The sequence below is a fragment of the Chiloscyllium plagiosum genome, unplaced genomic scaffold, assembly GCF_037043375.1.
Source record: "Chiloscyllium plagiosum isolate Xiang-an unplaced genomic scaffold, Cpla_swu_hap1 HiC_scaffold_47, whole genome shotgun sequence".
Classification (NCBI taxonomy): Eukaryota; Metazoa; Chordata; class Chondrichthyes; order Orectolobiformes; family Hemiscylliidae; genus Chiloscyllium; species Chiloscyllium plagiosum.
The window spans coordinates 22,554,024-22,575,460 of NW_028270185.1; the positions used below are offsets into that span (position 1 = coordinate 22,554,024).

At 43.6% G+C, this 21,437-nt stretch overlaps 1 protein-coding gene across 4 annotated transcripts in view; it reads left to right on the plus strand.

Moving 5' to 3' along the window:
- Nucleotides 1-3,319: 3,319 nt before the first annotated feature.
- LOC122542909 (galectin-9B-like) overlaps nt 3,320-21,437 on the plus strand; it is a 31,868-nt gene continuing 13,750 nt past the window's right edge. Inside the window, exons 1-6 of one of the 4 annotated variants that reach the window (XM_043681050.2) lie at nt 3,322-3,448; nt 4,318-4,406; nt 13,210-13,417; nt 14,428-14,547; nt 16,791-16,841; nt 20,860-20,919. In XM_043681050.2, coding sequence (XP_043536985.2) covers nt 3,422-3,448; nt 4,318-4,406; nt 13,210-13,417; nt 14,428-14,547; nt 16,791-16,841; nt 20,860-20,919 — 555 coding nt within the window. In that variant the 5' untranslated portion in view covers nt 3,322-3,421. Of the gene's footprint in view, nt 3,449-4,317; nt 4,407-13,209; nt 13,418-14,427; nt 14,548-16,790; nt 16,842-20,859; nt 20,920-21,437 lie in introns of all 4 variants that reach the window. The other 3 variants (XM_043681052.2, XM_043681053.2, XM_043681054.2) reach the window with 3 other exon arrangements.

Below are 21,437 nucleotides of genomic sequence, written 5' to 3' on the forward strand. Positions count from 1 at the left end.
CTTATTTTTTATTCTTTCAACTAGTTCACCTTTACTGCTTTCTAGTTCACTCATAACATTTGAATTCACATGGATTTGGACTGAAGCTCCATTCTTTGTGTTTCAACTCCATCCAGGACTATAGGTAACGTCATGACACACAACGCTGCTCAGACAGAATGTTTCTATTATGTCCTAAAATCCACACTCAATGCAATGTATTGTCATATGTACATTCTCAACCTCTCTGTCCATCAGCACCACCTCATTGACCACCAAATTACAATTAGATTACCGACAGTGGGGAAACAGGCTCTTTGGCCAAACAAGTCCACACCACACCTCATAGGGAACAGTATGACGAGAAGCTGTCAATATCAGATAATCACCAAGAAAATAACAGGGAACTCAAAAGAGATTGGTTAACATCAAACAGTGATGAGAACGTGGATCTCAATACTGCAGGAATTATTAAAGTGAATAATGCAGAGAGGTTTGAAGAACTTGATCATTCACATTTGGCAAATAAAAGGAGCCTCAGCAAACAGACTACTATACTGAATCAACACATTAAAACTTTACTGTGGATAAAGGGAAATAAGTACAAACTGGGAAGATGCAGGATGTCAGCTGATGAAGAGCTTATGCTCGAAACGTTGACTCTCCTGCTCCTCAGATGCTGCCTGACTGGCTGTGCTTTTCCAGCACCACACTTTTTGACAAAGGCAAATTCAGTAAAATAGATTGTCTCACATACAATTCTAGCAACAAGAAGAGAACCCCAGCTTTCAGCTTTAATAGAGAGAGGAAAAGCAGCTTCCAGCTTCATGATTCTCCAACAGCAACTGCTACTGAAGGCTAAAACTAAACAAAAATCCTGATTCTGTTTGGAGCTTGACCCCACCCATTCAGGCTGCTTCTATTGTTCCAACTTTTTAAAAATCCCCAAAGCCCCACAAGCTGTTTACTTGAATACCTTTGGAGCAGACTGCAAGCACCTGTCCCAACCTTTCTTCATAAAAAGAAACACGGCCAAATACACGTAAAGCCATTGTATTGTCACAATGATCATAGTTTATTTTATTAGGAACAGAATTTATTCTTTCAAAGATTCATTCATTTAATAATCAACTTCCGAAATCCAAGATGGTGGTGACCCAGCAAGTCTGAGTCTATAACGCTCCTCCCAAGACTTGGGCAAAGTGGGCCACCCACCTCCACCACACTCATCAACTCATTTAAAATAGTTTTTACTTAATTAGTTGCTCTGTACTAAATTTAAACAGTCTAGTCTCCTGCAAAAATGACTAAGGGGAAAGGTGCACGCAGCTCTCAGCACACAGGAACCCCTCCCCCGTCCTCCCCCGCTGCAGCAGAGGCATCCGCAGCCACCCCAGGGGACTCACCTACGGTGGCGATTCCTTCATTGAAGAGTCCCAGAGCAGAAGGAACTCACTCTCGGCCGCGCTACAAAAGCACAACTGAGACATTGAGGAAATCGAGCACCGAATCAGAGGGGCGGAGCTAAAGGCCACGACCTCCGAGACTACCGCAGAATCAGGTCGTCGAAAAAATATTCGTTTGCTGGGCCTTCCCGAACGGAAAGAGTAAAGTCAGCTTACAGCGTTCCTCGAGCAGTGGCTTCCACAGCTGTTAAATCTGGAGGCTGGATCAGGCCAGGTAAGGGTGGAATGGGCCTACCGGGTTGCAATGTGTGGGCCCAGCTCGAACCAGCATCCCCGCCCAGTCCTGTTCCGGCTGCAGAGCTACAAGGAGCCCGTAGCCCAACACTTTAACTCCCCCTCCCACTCCACCAAGGACATGCAGGTCCTTGGACTCCTCCATCGCCAGACCATGGCAACACGACGGTTGGAGGAAGAGCGCCTCATCTTCTGCCTGGGAACCCTCCAACCACAAGGGATGAACTCAGATTTCTCCAGTTTCCTCATTTCCCCTTCCCCTCACCTTGTCTCAGTCAAATCCCTCGAACTCAGCACCGCCTTCCTAACCTGCAATCTTCTTCCTGACCTCTCCGCCCCCACCCCACTCCGGCCTATCACCCTCACCTTAACCTCCTTCCACCTATTGCATTTCCAAAGCCCCTCCCCCAAGTCCCTCCTCCCTACCTTTTATCTTAGCCTGCTGGACACACCTTCCTCATTCCTGAAGAAGGGCTTATGCCCGAAACGTCGATTCTCCTCTTCCTTGGATGCTGCCTGACCTGCTGCGCTTTTCCAGCAACACATTTTCAGCTCTGATCTCCAGCATCTGCAGCCCTCACTTTCTCCTCTATTATTTATTTAAGACTTAATTGTATATCAATGTTTATGCTTGGGTTTTTTTATTTGTAAACTTGTAAAAACATGTTAAATTTTCAATAAAAATATCTATAAAAAGAAATTAACTTCCAAAATGGGCCGGGGGTCAGGCTGGCAAATGTCTTGCAATAGGTGGCATGGTGGCTCAGTGGTACCAGGGACTTGGGTTCGATTCCAGCCTTGGCCCACTGTCTGTGTGGAATTTGCACATTTTCCTTGTGTCTACGTGGGTTTCCTTTGGCCACTCTGATTTACTCCCACAACCCAAGGGTAGGGGAATGGTTCTGGGTGGGTTACTCTTTGGAGGGCCGGTGTGGACTTATTGGGCTGAATGGCCTGCTTCCACACTGTAGGGATTCTATGAATAGTTTTGCCAAGTAAATCTTTTTAAAAATCTGTATATAGAACGGAGAGAGCAGAGTACTTTGAGAATAGAGAATTAAGAATAGCAATTGCATAACAGAGAGAGCAGACAACCCATTTAGCTTTTAAGTAATTATTAGACTGGGGTATTTATCTCTTTTGGAGTCAAGTAATAGCCATTAGACTTTATTCATTGCGTACACGTGAAATGACACGGCAGTATTTTAAAATCTTCAACGGAATTTTCTTTTGAATTTAAGTATGAAGGTGGCATAAGAATGGGAGGAGCTTAATACCTCTCCCACCCTTTTAGGCATTGAGTTCGAGATTCCCCCACCCTTTAAGAGAAAATCATTTTTCTCAAATTCCCTTGTAACCTTAAAACCAGTTACTGACCTCCCCCGCCCCCACACCCCAACTAAGGGGTAAGGTCTACTTATCTATTCTGACCACCTTCATAACTTTGTTCACTTCAATCAGCTCACCCTTAGCCTACTTTGTTGAAAGGAAAACGACGCTAGCCTTATCCAGTAACAAGAATAAGGCAAGTGTGAATGTAAACAGACAATGAACTCAAAGATCACTTTGGCAGGCATTGGGAGAGGTCGGCGGAACACGTTTCTGATGAAAATCGAAACTGAATGTAAGTTTCGTTTCTGTGTGAGAGCCAACTCACTTCCCGACAGTGTATTTTTGGGAGGGACAGTAGCAGTTGGGGGATTGCACACAAGGCTGGCGCCAGAGATTCGCATTAGGACAGAATGGAGCAGCAGCCCATCTATAACCCGGTATGTAGCTGCAAACTGCCCCAGGGCCCGCAATGCCCATCCAGCACTCGCAAATACCATTTGGCCCAAAGCGCCAGCTCTTCGCCGCTGATTGTTTCCTCCGAGTAACCGCAATGTTGTGTTAAATTCAGGAGTAAGAAGAGAATGAATTCACGGAGGGGGGGGGGGGGCGAGTGAAAGTGTGTGATAGACTGTGAGATAAAGAGAATGAGAGCGGGAGGGACAGAGTGAAGGAGAGTGGATGAGAGTGAGGGACTGAGGGAGAGACAGTGAGGAGGTGGAAGGTAGGAGGGAGAAGCAAGAAACTGATGGAGGAAGTAATGAGAGGGGAGGGCGTGATGGGGAAAGAACGACAGGGACTGAGAGTAAAGCAGGGACTGAGAGAGAGTGAAGGGGAGAGAGTGGGATGGCGAGAATGAGGGTGTGAGGGAGAGAAGGGAGAATGAGGGAGAGTGTGAGGAAGAGGTGGAGGGAGAAAGAGAGGGTGAGTGAAGGACAGTGAGTGAGGGTGTGAGAGAGGGAAAGAAGGGAGGAAGTGAGTGAGGGGATGGGGAAATGCTGTTGACCTGGTGATAGCAGAAGTTCCTCAGTTTTGTTCTTAACTTTGTTAAACATTGGGTCTCATAATTCGAGGACAGGGCGGACCGTTTGTCTGGCAGTGATACATCAATAAGATAAACTGCAGTAACTCAGCCAAGCTCCTTTCAACCCCACCCTCATAAACTCAGAAGGACAGAGATAGCAGATGGATCACCAACACTACAGGAGAGGTACAGGAAGCAGTGAGGGGGCGGCCTGAGACAAAATTCTGCAGCCACAGTACCATGGCGTAAGATAGAGTCTTGAGTACTCTACTTGTTCTATTTCAGATTATCCCTTTCGTTGGGACTATCCTTGGTGGACTACAAGATGGAAAGATGATTATCGTTCAAGGGCAGGTGCCAGGACATGCCAAGAGGTAAGACAGGCAGAAGTGGGTACTTCAGATGTTGGAGATTAGAGTCAAGATTAGAGTGGTGCTGGAAAAGCATAGCAAGGCAGCCCGCATCCGAGGAGCGGGAAAATCGATGTTTCGGGCAGGATTCCTGATGAAGGGCTTTTGCCTGAAACATCGATTTTCCTGCTCCTTGGATGCTGCCTGACCTGCTGTGCTTTTCCAGCGCCACTCTAACCAAGAGGTAAGACAACCAGGTCTCACTGTTTGTCCTGTTCTGTCTTTGTTCCCATCCTCAACTGTCATCACTCCAGCACTGGTAACTGAACCTGCAGCTCCTAATGCCTTGGAGGAGTCCTCTCCCCAAACCTGTCTTTACTTAAGATGCTTTACCACTTCAACCAAGCTTTCGGTTCTAGATCTGTAACATCTACTTTAAGGTCTTGGGACAGGGGCTCTGACTGAGTAATCATCAATTCTGCAAAGCACTTGGAATGGTTCACCACACCTGATTCCATTCTTTTCCATCTGATCGTAAGCAGAGAGTCACTTGCAATGGCTTATCTTCCTGCTCCTGCATTGTTGCCCCTGATGTTCCCCAAGACTATCCCTAGTCCACTTCTATTTCTCATCTACATGCTACTCCTTTGAGACGTGATCTGAAAGTGCAGAATTTATCTTCAGATGCAACCTGACAACTTAGCTCTGCCATCATCTCTCTGCCAACCATCACCCCCAACTATATTTAAATTCACTTAATTTCCCAGAATTGTCCCAAAACAGAAGGAAGCTATTTGGTCCATGGTGGTTGCACCATTTTTCTGACATCCAGTTCTGGATGAACAGATATTCTCTCCAAATAAATATAGGGACAAGCAAAAGCCACTACTTTTGGTTTCTGCAGCACTCATATTCCAAGCCACTAAATCTACCCTTCAACCTGGCAATGGTCTGAGGTTGAACCAGGTTGAACACACATTAACATTGTTTGATTGAGATAAGCTACTGACCATCATTAAGACCATCAATTTCCCTGTAACAACACTTGATTCAATCTCTGCTTCAGCTCATCTGCTGTCGAAACCCTCATTCATGCTTTTGTTATTTCCAGAGTCAACTACTCCAATGCACTCCTGACTGGCATCCTGCATTTTGAACTCTGTAAACCTGAGGTCATGTTGTTTCCCATGTCCTAACTCATGTTAAATCCTGTCTATCCATCACTCTATTGTCACTGTCCTACATTGGGTCCTGTTGAAAACCAATGTCAATTTTAAAAATCTGATCAGGACTATTAAATCTCTTTATTGCCTGACTCTTCTCTATCTCTAACATCTCTTTGAGTTCCACAAACTTCCAAGATCTCTGCTCTCCTCGAAACCTGGCCTCTTCAGCATTCCCGTTTTTAGTCATTGCACCATTGATGGCTGTGCCTTCAACTTGCAAGCTCTGAGTCTGTGGAATTGCTTCTTTAAGGCTCACTGTCTCTCCATTTGTGTCTTCCTTGAAGATGCCTCTTAAAACCAACTTCTTTGATCAATCTTTTGTTCATCTTCATTCCGATCTCCTATAGTGGTTCGTACTGCTGCTGCAAGGCATCAGTGTGATGTTTTATTGCACTTGAGTTGCTCAACAAATGTGACTCATGATGAATGACACATGTATTTGTTGATGTGCATTAATCCAACACTAGAGCAATCAATACTTCTTGCAACTCTGAAAGAATCTGAAATTCACTTTTGCATAAAGCTTACCACCTTCCACAAAATGGCTTCAACATGTCCCTCTTCCTCCTGAACTGAGCACCTCCCGCATCTTCCCCAGCTTGATAGTACCCTCAGCGGAGTCACCCCATTTCTTTGACTTCTGCCCTCACCTCCCAGAACAACAATAAGGTTGCCCTTGTCCACAGTTTCCATTCCACCAGCTTTCACATTCAAAACACCATCCTCCACCATTACCACCACCTCAAAAAGATACCACCACCAAATACATCTTCCTCTCTCCTCAGTGTTCCAGAAAGACTATTCCTCTATGAAACCCTGAGTCTGCTCTATCACTCCAAATGCTTCCATGACATCTTCTCATGCAATCACAGATGTAACAATTGCCCTTTTACCGCCCATCTTCTCACTGTCCAACGTCCCAAATACAGCTTCTAGGTGAATGTCCAGTGTTTCAGTTGTACATCTTTCAATCCAGTCTACTGTATTTACTGCTCACAATGCAGTCTCCTCTACATTGGTGAAACCAAACACATACTGGCTAGCAGTTTAGTGAAATACTTTTACTCTGCCCATAAGAATGACCCCCAACCTTTCATTTCCTTGCCATTTCAGTGCACCATCTTGCTCTCATGCTAATGTTTCTGACCTAGGCCGGCAGCAATGTTCCAGTGAAGTTCTGTGCAAGGTGGAAGAACAGCCCCTCATTTTTCATTTAGGTACTTTACAGGACTTTAGAACTCAACATTAAGTTCAACAACTTGACAGTATGAGCAGTGTTTTCCACTTTGATCAGGAGCCTCCCCAACATACCTAAGCATCTGCATTATGTCTTGTTTTTATCTTGTCGGCTTTGCTTTCAGCATCGCGGATCCATTTTCTCCTTCTCACTCCTATCATTAACACCTTTTTTACATCTCAATTGCTCTTTTACCATTTCATTTGTCGCTCATGTGGGACCTTACTGAAAGTCTTTTGAAAATCCAAGGCTGCCCCTGACCAATTGGTTACATCCTTGAAAGATTCTAGCGTATTTATGACTTCCTTTTTCTAATTCTATGCTATCTAATCTTGTACTATTTTCCAAGTGCTCTGATTTTAAATCTTTGTTAATTGACTCCATTATTTTCTCCACAACTGATGTCAGGCAAGCTGGTCTATGATTCATGCTCTCTGTTCACCACCCTTTTTAAATAGTGGGGTTACATTAGCTACCTTCTAATCCATAGGAACTGTTTCAGAGCCTATAGGCTCTTGAAAGCTTCCACAAATGCGTCCATTATTTCTAGTGGTGGTCCTTTAAGTCTTTAAACCCACCACTTCCGCAACACCATTTCCCTAATAAAACATTAGACCCTTTGTTCCCTAATTCTTTGGGATGTTATTTGTGTTCCCCTGTTTGAAAACAGAATTAAACTATGTATTTAATTGATCTGCCATCTAGTTGTTCCCCATTTTAACATCATCTATTTTTGATTGGAAAGGCTCTACATTTGTCTTCACTAAACTTTTTCTCTTCATGTTAGTTGAAGCGCTTACAATCAGTTATGATGTTCCCTGCAAGCTTACTCTTGTACTATTTTCCCTCTCTTAATTAATCCCTTTGACCTTCTCCTAATCCTCAAATCTCCTGCTTTTTTTGGGAGGAATTTCTACAACCTTCCTTGGAACTAATGATATCCTTCCTTTCCCTTGTTCGCCATGGTTGGGCCACCTTTCCCGTTATATTTTTGTGCCCATCAGGAAAGAATAACTTCTTTGTGGATGCTGTCTGAACCGCTGTGATCGCCAGCATTGGTTGCTTTCAGGAAAGAACAATTGCTGCAGTTCCTCCATATGCTGTTTAGATGTTGGCCATTGCCAATTGGTACATACTATCGTTAAAATAGTATGTACCAATTTAGCATAACCAGCTCATGCCTCATATTTTTGTAGTTGCTTTATTTAGATTAAGGACCCTAGTCTCAGAATTAACTATGCCACTCTCTATCTTAACGAAGAATTCTATCTATGTCTCCGTCCTCCAAAGAGGAGAAACTGAGGACTGTAGATGCTGGAGATCAGAGTGGAAAGTGTGGGGTGCTGAAAAAGCACAGCAGGTCAGGCAGCATCCGAGGAGCAGAAAATCGATGTTTCAGGCAAGAGTCCTTCATCTGGAAAACCTACCAAAATGTCGATTCTCCTGCTCCTCGGTTGCTGCCTGACCTGCTATGCTTTTCCAGCACCACATTCTCAACTTTGTCCACCAAGGAACCTCATAGAGTTAGATTGCTAATTATACCCTTCCAAGATGAGCTTATATCGGGCAAAAGCACCAATCGTCGATTCTCCTGCTCCTCGGATGCTACCTGACCTGATGTGCTTTTCCAGCACCACACTCTTGACTCTAACCTCCAGCATTTGCAGCCCTCACTTTAGTCTAATTGCCACGAGTGGCTCAGCAGTACCATTACTGAATGCGTTGATTGAGTCTTAAAGGACGTAGCTGCTTAACTGGGTCTGTGGCAGGTGGTAAGGAAACTGGAGAGAGAGAAAAACAAACCTGACCAACCTGACCACATCCTCACCAAGCTGCCTGCTGCAGATGTCTCTGTACAGATCACTGCACACGAAGTCTCAACTTTACATTGAGAGTTCTTTCCATCATGTTACTCGGCACTACCACTGTGTTCCATGGGATAAGACTTCAAACAAATCTAGCAACTCAAGACTGGGTACCTGTGAAGCCCTTTGGGCAATCAACAGTAACAGAATGGTACTCTAACATAAATCTGCAACTTCATGGCCTGGCATATCCTCCGCTCTATCATTACCATCAAGCCAGGGGATCAACCCTGGATGAATGAAGAGAAAGAATGACATGGCAGAAGCAGTGCTAGGATGAGCTAACAGTGAGATGTCAACCTGGTGAAACTACAACCAGGACTAATAAGCAGCAATAGACAGTCAAGACTAGATAATTCTTAAACCAACAGATCAGACCTAAGCTCTGTAGTCCTGCTATATCCAGTTGTGAATGGTGGTGGACAATTAAATAACGATGGGGAGCCCAGCACATCAGTGCAAAAAATATTTCTGAAGCATTTGTAACAATATCCAGCCAGATGTGTTGAGTGGATGATCTATCTTGGCCTCCTTCTATGATGGAAATGTGTTGCTGGAAAAGCGCAGCACGTCAGGCAGCATCTAGGGAACAGGAGAATCGACGTTTCGGGCATTAGCCCTTCTAATGCCCGAAACGTCGATTCTCCTGTTCCCTAGATGCTGCTTGACCTGCTGCGCTTTTCCAGCAACACATTTCCATCTCTGATCTCCAGCATCTGCAGACCTCACTTTCTCCTCCTTCTATGATCCCCAGACATTATACAATTCAGTTCACTCCATATGATGTGAATAAATGCTTGGAGGCACTGGAAACTGAAAAGACTGTGAGCCTTGACAATAGTCTGGTAGTAGTACTGAAGACTGTGCTTCAGAATTTGCTGCTCCCCCAGCCGACAGCTACAAGACTGACATCTACCCTACAATGTGGAAAATTGCCCAGGTATGTCCTGTGCACAAAATGCAGGGCAAATCTAACCTGGCCAGTTACTGCCCCATGAGCTCACCCCATCCTCCCCAACCCCTATCTGCTTAGAAAGTTACTGCTCACTGATACGCAGATCGGACTTAACCAGAGGCCATTGACTTCAGTTCAAGCATGGACAGAAGAGCTGAACTTGGGAGGTGAGTTGTGAATGACTGCCCTTGACATTAAGGCAGCATTTGCCTGAGTATGACATTAAATAGACCTTGCAAGCTAGAGTCAGTGGCAATCGCGATGTGGAGGGGAGACCTCTCTGCTGGTTGGAGTCGTTTCTGGCACAAAAGATTCATTTGTTCTTTTTGGAAGTCAGTCATCTCAAGTTCAGGTCAGCTCTGCAGGATTTCCTCACATTACAGTCCTAGGCTCAACCATTTACAGCTGCTTAATCAATGACCTTCCCTTTATCATAAGGTCAGGAGTGGGATGTTCACTGATGATTGTGCAATATTCACAAATGAAGCAGTCCATGGAAAAATACAACAAGTCCTGGACAACACTGAGGCTTGAGCAGACAAATGGCAGGCAATGACTATTTCCTATGAGAGAATTTAACCATTGCTCCTTGACATTTAATGGCATTACTATTACTGAATTCCTCCCTTATCAACATCCTGAGGGGGTTACCATTGACCAGAAATTGAACTTGACTAGCCATATTAATTCAATGGTTACAAGAGGAAATCATAGGCTGGGAGTCCTGCCATAAACAATTCATTCCCTGACTCCCAAAGCCTGACTCTCAGCTACAAATACTGCCCATTTGACTGGGTCAATGCAGCTCCAAAAACACTCAAGATACTTGAAACCACCCAAGATAAGCAGCCCACTTGATTGACACCACATCCACAAACGTTCACTCCCTCTACCACCAACACACATTAGCAGCAGTGTGTACCATCTATAAGATGCATGCAGAAATTCACCAATTACAGGCATTCTAAGGCCTGAGATCACTATCATCTAGAAGGACAAGAGCAGCAGAAATATGGGAATACTCCCATCTGCAGAAAGTTTCCCTCCAAGTCACTCACCATCCTCACTTGGAAATGTGTCATCATTTCTTCACTGTCACTGGGTCAAATTCCTGAAACTCCCTCCCTCATGATGTCATGTGTCCACTTGAACCAAGTGGACTGCAGTGGTTCAAGAAGACAGCTCACCACAGGATTCTTGAGGTCAACTCGGAATGGGCAATGATTGTTGACCTAGGCCAGCGAAGCCTGCATCCCATGAATTAATTTTAAGAAAAATATTCATTCAAACCTCAACCATAAACCCTGCCTCCATGTGTAAATCACACCTTTGGCCTCTATTTGGCCCTATTTTTATCACCCCTTGACTATTAAAATGTTGGTTTATGACATTGGTATTTTCTCTTATCTTGGTTGTTAATCTTTTCCCATAACCCAGCATTGGTACTCTGATTTGTTTCATCACCTCCCTCTTAACCTTCTTATCACTCTTGGCTCAACTGTATTTTTTACATGACGTGTATTCTTTAGCTTATTCTCTATCACTTCCTTTGTCCAGCGAGATCTAGTAAGTTTACCTACCTCTCCCTTTTGGGGAACTCTTTGAAGAATATACCTCTTTGACTGCCTGGTGGTCACTCATTCCCAAACTGCCTGCCTGCCCCCAACCCTGTGGTGTGACCAGTACTCTAACTACACGAACCACATAGTTCTCTATCTCATGGGTACACCACAATGACGCCAGCCACTGTTCGGTCTCCAAAGCCTGTTACTGGAGCTCTGAAATCTTTAGAGAGGAAAGGCAAGAAAATGGATTTGATGATGATAAGATCGGCCATAATCCCGTTCAATAGCAGAGCAGACTTGATAAGCCGTATGCCTACGTCTCCTCCTTTTCTTTGATCCACTCGTCTGATGTGCATCCTGGCTGTCCGGCATTTATCTTCTGCCCATAGTTACCCTTGAGGAAGTGGTGGTGAGCTACATTCTTGAATCACGGCAGTCCATGTGCAGGTAGACCAACAATGTCATTAAGGATGGAGTTCCAGGATTTTGTCCCCAGTGACACTGAAGTAACAGTGATATATTTCCAAATGAGGGTGGTGAGTTTCTTGGAGGGGATCTTGTAGTTGGGGTGTTATATTTGCTGCCCTCGTCTTTCATGGGTTTGGAAGGTGCTGTCTTAGGATCTGTGATGAATTTCTGCAGTTTATCTTGTAGATAGCTACTGAGTGCTAGGGACGGAGGGGCTTTTGTGAACGTATGTCAAATGAGCTGATTTGTCCTTGATGGTGTGCAGCTTCTTGAATGTTGTTGAAGCTGCACTCATCTAGGCAAGTAGGGAGTATTCCATCACACACCTTGTAGATGGTAGGCAGACAATGGGAGTCTGATGCAGGATTTGCTGCAGGATTCGCAGTCCCTGACCTACTATTGTAGCCTCTGTTTTTATATGGTTAGTCTAGTTCAATTTCTGGTCAATAGTAACTTCCAGGATGTTGATTGCGGGAAATTTAGAGATGATAATGCTATTGAGTGTCACAGGGTGGTAGTTAGATTCTCCCTTATTGGAGATGGCCATTGCCTTTCACTTGTGTGACAGAACCAGGAGCATTATCTAAGAATTAGGGTCAGGCCATTCAGGAGAGATGTTCAAAAGCTGTTCCACATGCGAAGAGTAGTGGTCTGGCCTTGTCCATTTCACATGGTAGATGTGTCTAAGACTAGAGGGCGATAGTTTAAGGTTAAGAGTAAGTGGGTTAAAGAAGATCTGAGGAAAACCTTTTCACCTAGAGGATGGTAGAAATATGGAACGTACTGCCTGAGATGGTAGTGGAGGCATCTACTCTCACATCATTCAAGATAGAGGTTCATAAAATCATGAGGGGCATGGATAGGATAAATAGGCAAAGTCTTTTCCCTGGGGTCGGGGAGTCCAGAACTAGAGGGCATAGGTTTAGGGTGAGAGGGGAAAGATATAAAAGGGACCTAAAGGGTAACGTTTTCACGCAGAGGGTGGTGCGTGTATGGAATGAGCTGCCAGAGGATGTGGTGGAGGCTAGTACAATTACAACATTTAAGAGGCATTTGGATGGGTAAATGAATAGGAAGGGTTTAGAGGGATATGGGCCGGGTGCTGGCAGTTGGTACTAGATTGGGTTGGGATATATGGTCGGCATGGACGGGTTGGACCGAAGGGTCTGTTTCCATGCTTTACATCTATATGATTCTATGCATCTGGATGAACACTTAAAATACTAGGGCATAACAGGTAAATGGGCAATCCAGTATAGTTTACCATTTGTTGGACAGCATAGACACAGTGGGCTGAAGGGCCTTTTTCTACTTTAGAAGACTCTATGATCCTCCCCCTGCCCCCAGCCACCACCACCGCTACTATCCCATCCTTGTCTTTTGATAATAATCAGTTTCAGGGACACCTTATGTGTAATGTGCTGTAGCAGTGACTGTCACCATTCCCAGAACACTGGGAACCACATTGGGAGCAGCATGACTGCATCTGCATCTGTCTTTTTGCCTCGTAGGTTTGCAGTGGATTTCCAGTGTGGCAGCATTGTGAAGCCACGTTCTGATATTGCCTTTCACTTCAACATACGTTATGATGAGGGGACTGTGGTTTGCAACACATTGGAGCGTGAGCGTTGGGGAACAGAAGAGAGGAAGCCTCAGATGCCTATCTCCACTGGCTCTTACTTTGAACTGATCTTCCACGTGCGTAGTTACTGTTTTCAGGTACGAGAAAAGACTTACTGACTCCATGGAAAGACGGTCCAATTATCTTACTTTATTCTGTAAGTGGCTGCCTGGCCAATATGACTGAAACTCAATATTGAGGTGACCAGAGGGCCAGATCCCAATTTGGACTCCTTGAAGCTGCTTTGTGTTCCAACATTATAGAGAATGCAATGCAAAGTTGCCAACCCTGTAGGAATGGCCTGGTCTAATCTCCTGGACAAAGGCAGTGAGCAAACCAATTAGAAAAAAAAGATGACAAGCAATAAAGTAATTGTATTTTATAAAACTTTTCTTTTGTGATGCTTATTTACTAATTTTAAAGGTAATTGGATTTTAGTAGGAGGAGGGAAAGTGTAGTTTGCCAGTCAAGAGTCATCCAGTTTATTCTGTTTCCAACTGGAAGATCAGAGAGGGGTTTTTGAGGATGGACAAGTCAGGTGACCAGTAGGAGTGTGAGGGCAAGGGTGGAATGTTATGAGGGTCATGTGACAAAAATGCCCCATGAATGTGTCCCCCTGGAATTGGCCAACTGAAACCCAGGCAAAGCAAGTTTGGGAAGGCCGTGGATAAAGAGATTACACTGTTGCATCAGGCTGGATAAACAGTATCTGTCAGATAGAATCGATACTTATCCTGAAACCTGCAGGATTTCACTTCAGTCTTGAATCTTGGGAATTAAATCTTGTAAGGAAGCGGGAGAGGGTGGGATTAATAAGTCTCATGAAGAATTCAAGATAAACTTCTTTGCACTGTGGTGAGAAAATAGCACGTGTTGTCACAGTGGGTAGTTGAGGTGAATAACAAGAAATATATGAGGGAGAAAGGACAAGAAGGATATGCTGCTAAGGACATGTTGCTAGGGTGAGATGAAGTAAAGTAGATTGGAGTTCACGTAGAACAAACTTTTCATTCTGTTTACTTTCTGTTAACACTGAGTAACACCATGGAGGAGATGAGAGAGAGCCTGAAATTTAATAAGTAACGTGCATGTTTTCTCTCTTACAAAGGTATCTGTGAATGGTTCTCATTTCCTTGAGTATTCTCACAGGATTTCCTACAATAGAGTGGACACACTCTCGATTTCTGGAGATGTCCATGTGAATACCCTCACCTTCAGAAACCAAAATGTAAGTAGCTTGTTGGCATTTAACAAGTGCAAGAGAGGACAGGGAGGCAGAGGGTAGTTTAGTTGAAGCTGCATTTTGAGTTCTAGCACTAACTGAGCTACTGATTAAAACTTGTTTGAAAATCTTTGTAACTATTCCACAAGACTTGTATAATTTTGAAGGATGACTTTCATTTCCACGATGGTCTTCCAATCTCAATTTCCCTCACTCTACAAGTGGGGGTAATGACTGGGAAGGTGAAGGGTGAATTAGATTCTGAGGCCTACTTGAGCCTCAAAGCCTTAGACTCAATTTCTCTACCACTGCCCAAGACATGCCCACAATTAGCAGTGGATCCTTACATGTGACTGTTTGTTGACAGCTTTGCCCGAATAGGCTAAAGTATGGAATAATGTGGATTAAATTAGATACATCTTCTTATAAACTAAACTATGAGCAGTCATCAGTTGGACTGGATTTAAAAAGTTATTGGATGTTGCAGTGACAGCACTGTAGGCATTCATTTGATGGAGAAGTTGCAATGGGTTGATTGGTCTTCCTTAAGCATAATAACCTTGTCACCTGCATCAGTGCGGACGAGCCAAGTGGAAATTATTGATTGCCCAAGGGATCTGGGAAAGGAAAATGTCACCTTTCTTGGGCACCTTTCAGAAACCTGCTTCAAAATGACACCGAAGAAGACTTGATGGAACTGCGGATATGGGAGGAAGGTTCCCTTTCTTTCTAGTGGGGGAGTAATGAGGAGCAAAACAAGTGCAGTAAAATTCAAGAAGACTTTAAAAAGAAACAAAACATTTTCAATTGGAAAAAAGGGCAGGAGAAACTCGGCAGGTCTATCAGGATCTGTGGGAAGAGAAACAGTGTTCATATTTCAAACACAATATGACTCTTGTTTTGAACTGAATAGATCTTAAGACCATAAGAAATGGGAACAAGAGCCCAGTCCGCCATCCAATGGCTGATCTGACACTCCTCACATTCACTTTCCTGCCCTTTCCCCTAATGGAAAATTATTTTCTGTTTTCTGGTTCTGACCAAGAATGTTGACAAATGCAAGTTTAGCTTCCTATTTCTGATTTAACTGCCATGAAATTTCAGGATATGACACTTTCCTTCCATGTTCTTGCACTTTGGCCTGCACAAAGTTCTGATCATCAAACATCCCTTTGCTCACTGAACAATTGTGGCCATTAGTGACTGAGTGACTTTATTTTTAAAATTCTCATCGTGCGTTTCAATCCCTTTATAATCTTTTCCTTTGCTATCTTTGTAACCTGCTCAAGCTCTATGACTCTCTGAGATCTCTACATTTCTCCAACTCGAGTCTCTTGCACATTTACATTTCCTATGTCTGCCATTGGTAGTCATACACTCAGTCATCAAGTCCCAAAGCTCTGGAATTCCCACCCACTGACCACAAAATCGGTCATATCCTGCTCTCTGGGTCCTTGATCACACGTGTCCCCATTCATCCAGACCCCCATGCTTTCTGACCTACATTGGCTCCTGGTCTTGCAAGTTTAGAATTCCTATCTCTTACTTTTAAATCCTTCTATGGCTTCATCCCTCTATATCTTATCGAGTCCTGTAACCCTGCGCGATAACTGTACATCTCCATTTTTTTGCATCTTGCATATCCCAATTATAGTTTTTCCACATTTGATGCGTGAACTTTCAACTGTTTGCATCTGAAGCTTTGGAGCTCTATCCCAAACTTTCTTCGTATCTCTAGCTCATCCCTCTTCCTGTGCATAAAATGGGGGTTCTCACATGATGCAGACATTGCTAGCTAAGCCAGCATTTATTGCCCTTCTCCAACTGTCCGTGCCACACTCTGTAAAGCCCGCCTCTTTGACAATGTCCCTATCCTAATGGATTCTTCATGAAAGCAAAATATTATGAATGCTGGAAATCTGTATTGAAAAAGGAACAGGAAATGCTGGAGAAACTGAGCAGGTCTGACAGCATCGGTGGAGAGAGACACAGTGGTAATGTTTCAAAACAGTTTTGAACAAGAGTCATTCTCGAGTTAATGTTAACGCTCTTCACAGGTCCTGCTAGATCTGCTGAGAGTCTCCAGCATTTTCTGTTTTTATTTCTAGTATTTCATTCCTTGGCTTGTTATAAATGTTTTATAATGTCAAAGGCACACTATAAACGCAAGCATTTCATGCTGTCCTGTTGTTGGCATACTATTTTGACCATCCCTAAATCCTGTTTTCTGATCCTCAATGTATTTTCAGGTTCCTCCACCTTATGCTCCTCCTGCTTACACTCCAATTCAAGCTTTCAATGTAAGTCTGCTTGTTTTGCATCTGTTCATAGTTTTTGCCAAGCGATTGACGTGAGTTAACTCAGCATTGCAATAGTGTCAGGTTTGTCAATTGCCTTTGTGAATGCCTCTCTGGATCTGCCGTGCATAGAGAGTGATTTGCATGTGGAATGAACTTCCTGAGAAAGTGGTGGATGTGGGTACAATTACGTTTAAAAGACAGTTGGATGAGTACATGAATAGGAAAGATTTGGAGGGATATGGGCCAGGAGCAGGTAGGTGGGATTAGTTTAGTTTTGGATTATGTTCGGCATGGACTGGTCGGACCGAAAGATCTGTTTCCTTGCTGTAAGAGTCTATGATGCTATGACTATGAGACGTGTATTAGAATGTTGCGGTAAGTGAGGAATTGGGTTTATTCTTGGTGAATGTGCTTCAGTCGTCAGAATAACTTTACCCATTTGTATTTTCTTGTTATCTTTCCTTAAACGTTGCGATTAACTTAAATAAATTATAAATGAAAATTGTTCAAAGAAGGCTTTGTAAAAGAGAAATATGGGGATCATAGGGCAAAGAATGTAACTCTCTCATTCTGTTGGGGGCTTGGGAAACTCTCCCCCATCCTGTAGGGGGAGCTGTGTGTTCCTTTCCCATCTTGTATGTGGGAGCTGTGCGCATTCTGTCCATCCTTTAGGGGCTGAACTGTGTAAAATGCTCCCAGTCTGTAGGGGGCAAGCTGTAACTAGCCCTCCCATCCTTTAGGGAATGATCTATGTTTAGCCTGGCCCATCCTATAGGTTGGGGGTGGGGCATAAGCTATGGATAGCCCTCGGATCCTGTTGAGTGGACAGTAAGTACCCCTCCCAAACTGCCTTCCAGTCTGATTTTTTGTTTCTTCACCAGCTTTGTTGTGACTTTGAACTTGTGTGTAATGTTTGCTCTCTGATACGTTCCAATTCCAAAGGAAGATCACTTAATCTGAATCACTTAATCTGAATTATTAACATCTTTTCTTCAGCAGCACTGTACACTCCACAATCCCCACCGCTCCCCCCCAACTCTTGCATAAATGTTGCCCCCTCCACACTTCACTTCAGCTCTGATGAAGAGGTATGTAGACTCTAAACGTGAGCTTGCTCTCTCTCCATGGATGCTGTCTGACCCACTGAGATCTCTAGCATTTGTTGTTTCCAGGACAGGTCCCAGGATTTGTAGTAATTTGTTCTAACAATTAATACTGCATTAGAAGAGGGTGCTGATTGGTTGGTGAATAGATTCTGATGGTAGGGCATTGCCATAGAAAATGAACCAGGGAACAGTTAACTGCCACTTTTTTGTTTAAATTCAAACCAGAGTGATGAACTCTGATTGGTTGAATTGCTGCCATGTTGACAATGGTTGTTGCACAGACTTTGTTCAGATGAAAAAGGCTCAATGTGTTGAAATGTTCTCTCTGTTTATAGAACACCAGGTCATGTGTACACATCTAGCATGCGTAAGTGAGCCAAACTGCAAGCCTGACTATAACCCCTAAACTGGTTGTTAGTGTAATTGGTGGCACAGTCGGGTTATTTTGCAAGTACTGTACAATGCAAGGTCACATTTAATGTTGGATGTTGTGTTCTGAGTTTTGTAAGTGCTGGTTGGTTGAGTATGGAATGCGTTGCCAGCAGCAGTTGTGGAGGCAGGGTCACTGGGGACATTTAAGAGACTCCTCGACATACATATGGTCACAGATATTTGAGGGTGCATACATGAGGATCAGTGGTCGGCACAACATCGTGGGCTGAAGAGCCTGTTCTGTGCTGTACTGTTCTATGTTCTATTCTGCCTATTATGAACAGCCTAAGAGGTGATCACCTTGTAAGATTCAAGAATATGAAGAGTAAAGACAAAAAAACTGCAGATGGTAGAAATCTGAAACAAGCACAGGGGCGGCACAGTGGCTCAGTGGTTGGCACTGCTGCCTCACAGCACCAGGGAAAAGGGTTTAATTCCCACCTTGGGCCACTGTCTGTGAGGAGTTTGCACGTTCTCCCCGTGTCTGCGTCGGTTTTCTCTGGGTGCTCCGGTTTCCTCCCACAGTCCAAGGATGTGCAGATCAGGTGGATTGGCCAAGCTAAATTGCCCATAGTGTTAGGTGTATTAGTCAGGGTTAAATGTAGGGAATGGGTTTGGGTGGGTTACTCTTCGGAGGGTCAGTGTGGACTGGTTTGGCCAAATGGCCTGTTTCTGGAGAAACCCGGCAGTGTCTGTAGAGAGAGCAACAGAGTTAGCATTTCAAGTCTGGTATGACTTCTCCTCAGAATGAGCTGAGATAATGAAGGGGGCTTGGCAGAGCAGAAATAGAGCTTTAGTGCTACTTGGGGAATTGTTTAAGAGTTAAAAGGTCTGACTGAGGTGAGGAAAGGTTTATTTCCTCAGTGTTGTGAATTTGAAGAATTCTCAACCCCAAATAGTTGTGGATGCTGCTGTGTTGAATATATTTGAGATTGGGATAGTCAGTTTTTTTTTGATTCTGTGAGAATCAAGAGATTTGGGGAGCATGCAAGAAAATGGGATTGAAGCACCAAATTTAACCGTGATCATCTTGCATGTTTAGAGCATGTTTGATGAACTATTTGAAGTCCATAGCTTTAGGTATAGAATTGAGCAAGGCACTGGTCTCAGCCCAGTTTAAGTGGAGCAGAATATCTCTCTCTTCCATTAGGTTATCATTTAAAAAGAAAGAATGTGTAGGGTATGGGGAAACAAAGCAGAGAATGGGACTCCGTCGTGATGCTCATTTGAAGAGTCAACGCAAACATGATGAGCTGAATGGCCGATTTCCTCACCGTAACACTTCTGTGATTCTAAATAGAGGTATCAGTGCTCCTCAAATGGAGGCTTCTATGTTGCACACCTATCCTTGGCTCGAAACCATTTGACACATGACTGCGGTGACAACCCTGAGATGATTACCTTTCATGTTCTGCCTTTTCATTTGAAATATAACTCCCCAAATTGCAATATAGAACATCAATTCTACCTGTATTCTATCCTATTAATTCTATCTCTGTCTTTGGTTCCCATATGGACCACTGGATCTTTCTGTCCCCCTCTACAAGTCCATCTTTAGCCATAAGGAGATGTCCTTAATTCTGACGTCAAGCAGGCAACACAATCTTTGCAGTTCCCAGTCTATCCCCCGATTACATTGTCTCCCATCTATACCTCTTTAGTATTTGCTTCCCCACTAGAATGGCTTTCTTTACCACTGTTTCCTAGTCATTTTGCTCATCCACACTGTAGTCCCTCCTTTCACCTACACAGGCAATATAGTTCAGTGGCTAGGGCTCCTCTATAGCTATCTATCTGCTGAATCCCCACAATTGTGCAGCTGGCAGTCACACAGCCTTTTGTCTCTGAATATTGACCAATTTTAAAGTTCTTTTACTGTGGCCTCAACTTCACTTTCCTGTTTGCGCTCGATTACATTTGATTCCCTTATCAATTAAGAATCTATCAAACTCTGTCTTAAAAATATTCAATGGCCCAACCTCCATTACTCTCTGAAGAAGAGAATTCCACAAATGATCTTCTCAGAAATGAGAACCTTCTCATCTCAGCTTCGTAAACAGAAGACCCTGATTTTTAAATGGAGTCTCTTAGTCCAAGAGGAAACATCCTATTGTATCTCTCCCATCAAATCCCTTCAGAACTCCTCTCGTTCTTCCAAAGTCAATTCTTGTCTTTGTTCTGGTGCCACATTTTGTTTGATAATGCTTGCGTGTAACCTTGAGATATTTTCCTACATTAAAGGTACTACGTAAGTCTATATTGATGATGATAAGAACAAGAATTTCAGGAGCTCGATACTGCCACCTGCAGGGTCATGTTGATACTGCAGCCTTTCAGAAACAGTTTTAGTTCCTGGAGTAATCTTTAAAACTAATTTTTCAGATGAAGATTTGCTATGATTGAGAGATTGTGTTATTTCTTTGTCTCTCTCTTTTTTCCACAGCCTTTGTGGATGATATTGTGTTGTATTTTCCTCCTAGGTTCACTCCACATTTAGCTCCAAACCTGCCTTTCTTTTTGCTGCACCATGCAAGGAAGTTGTAAGTCTCACTGTTTAAAGTTTTGATTTGGAGATGCCGGTGTTGGACTGGGGTGTACAAAGTTAAAAATCACACAACACCAAGTTATAGTCCAACAGGTTTGTGTGATTTTTAACTCCGTTTAAAGTTTAATTCTACCTTAGCAGGTATTAAAGGTTGTACAAAAATGTGTTTTTTAGTGAGTGATGCAAGAGTCAGAACTAAACAAACCAAGGGAACATGTATGAGTTGTGACTGAGACTGAGTCGCTGTTCAATTGTTCAATGTCAAACCTTATCACATGCACATAGAATGTAAATAAAACAACAAGAATACAGTTGTTGAAGTTGGACGGTATTCAGCCCAGTTTGACTAAGTTTCCCATGACGAGAGAAACAATCCCTACAGATGATCTTTGGCCTCAGACTTTCTCTTAAGAGTGGCCCACTTAATTTGGACAGGTCAGTCCGTCCTATGTGGAATGACACCCCTACTCTCTTCCAAACTTATTCAATGCTCCGCCCCCAGCCCCCTTATCT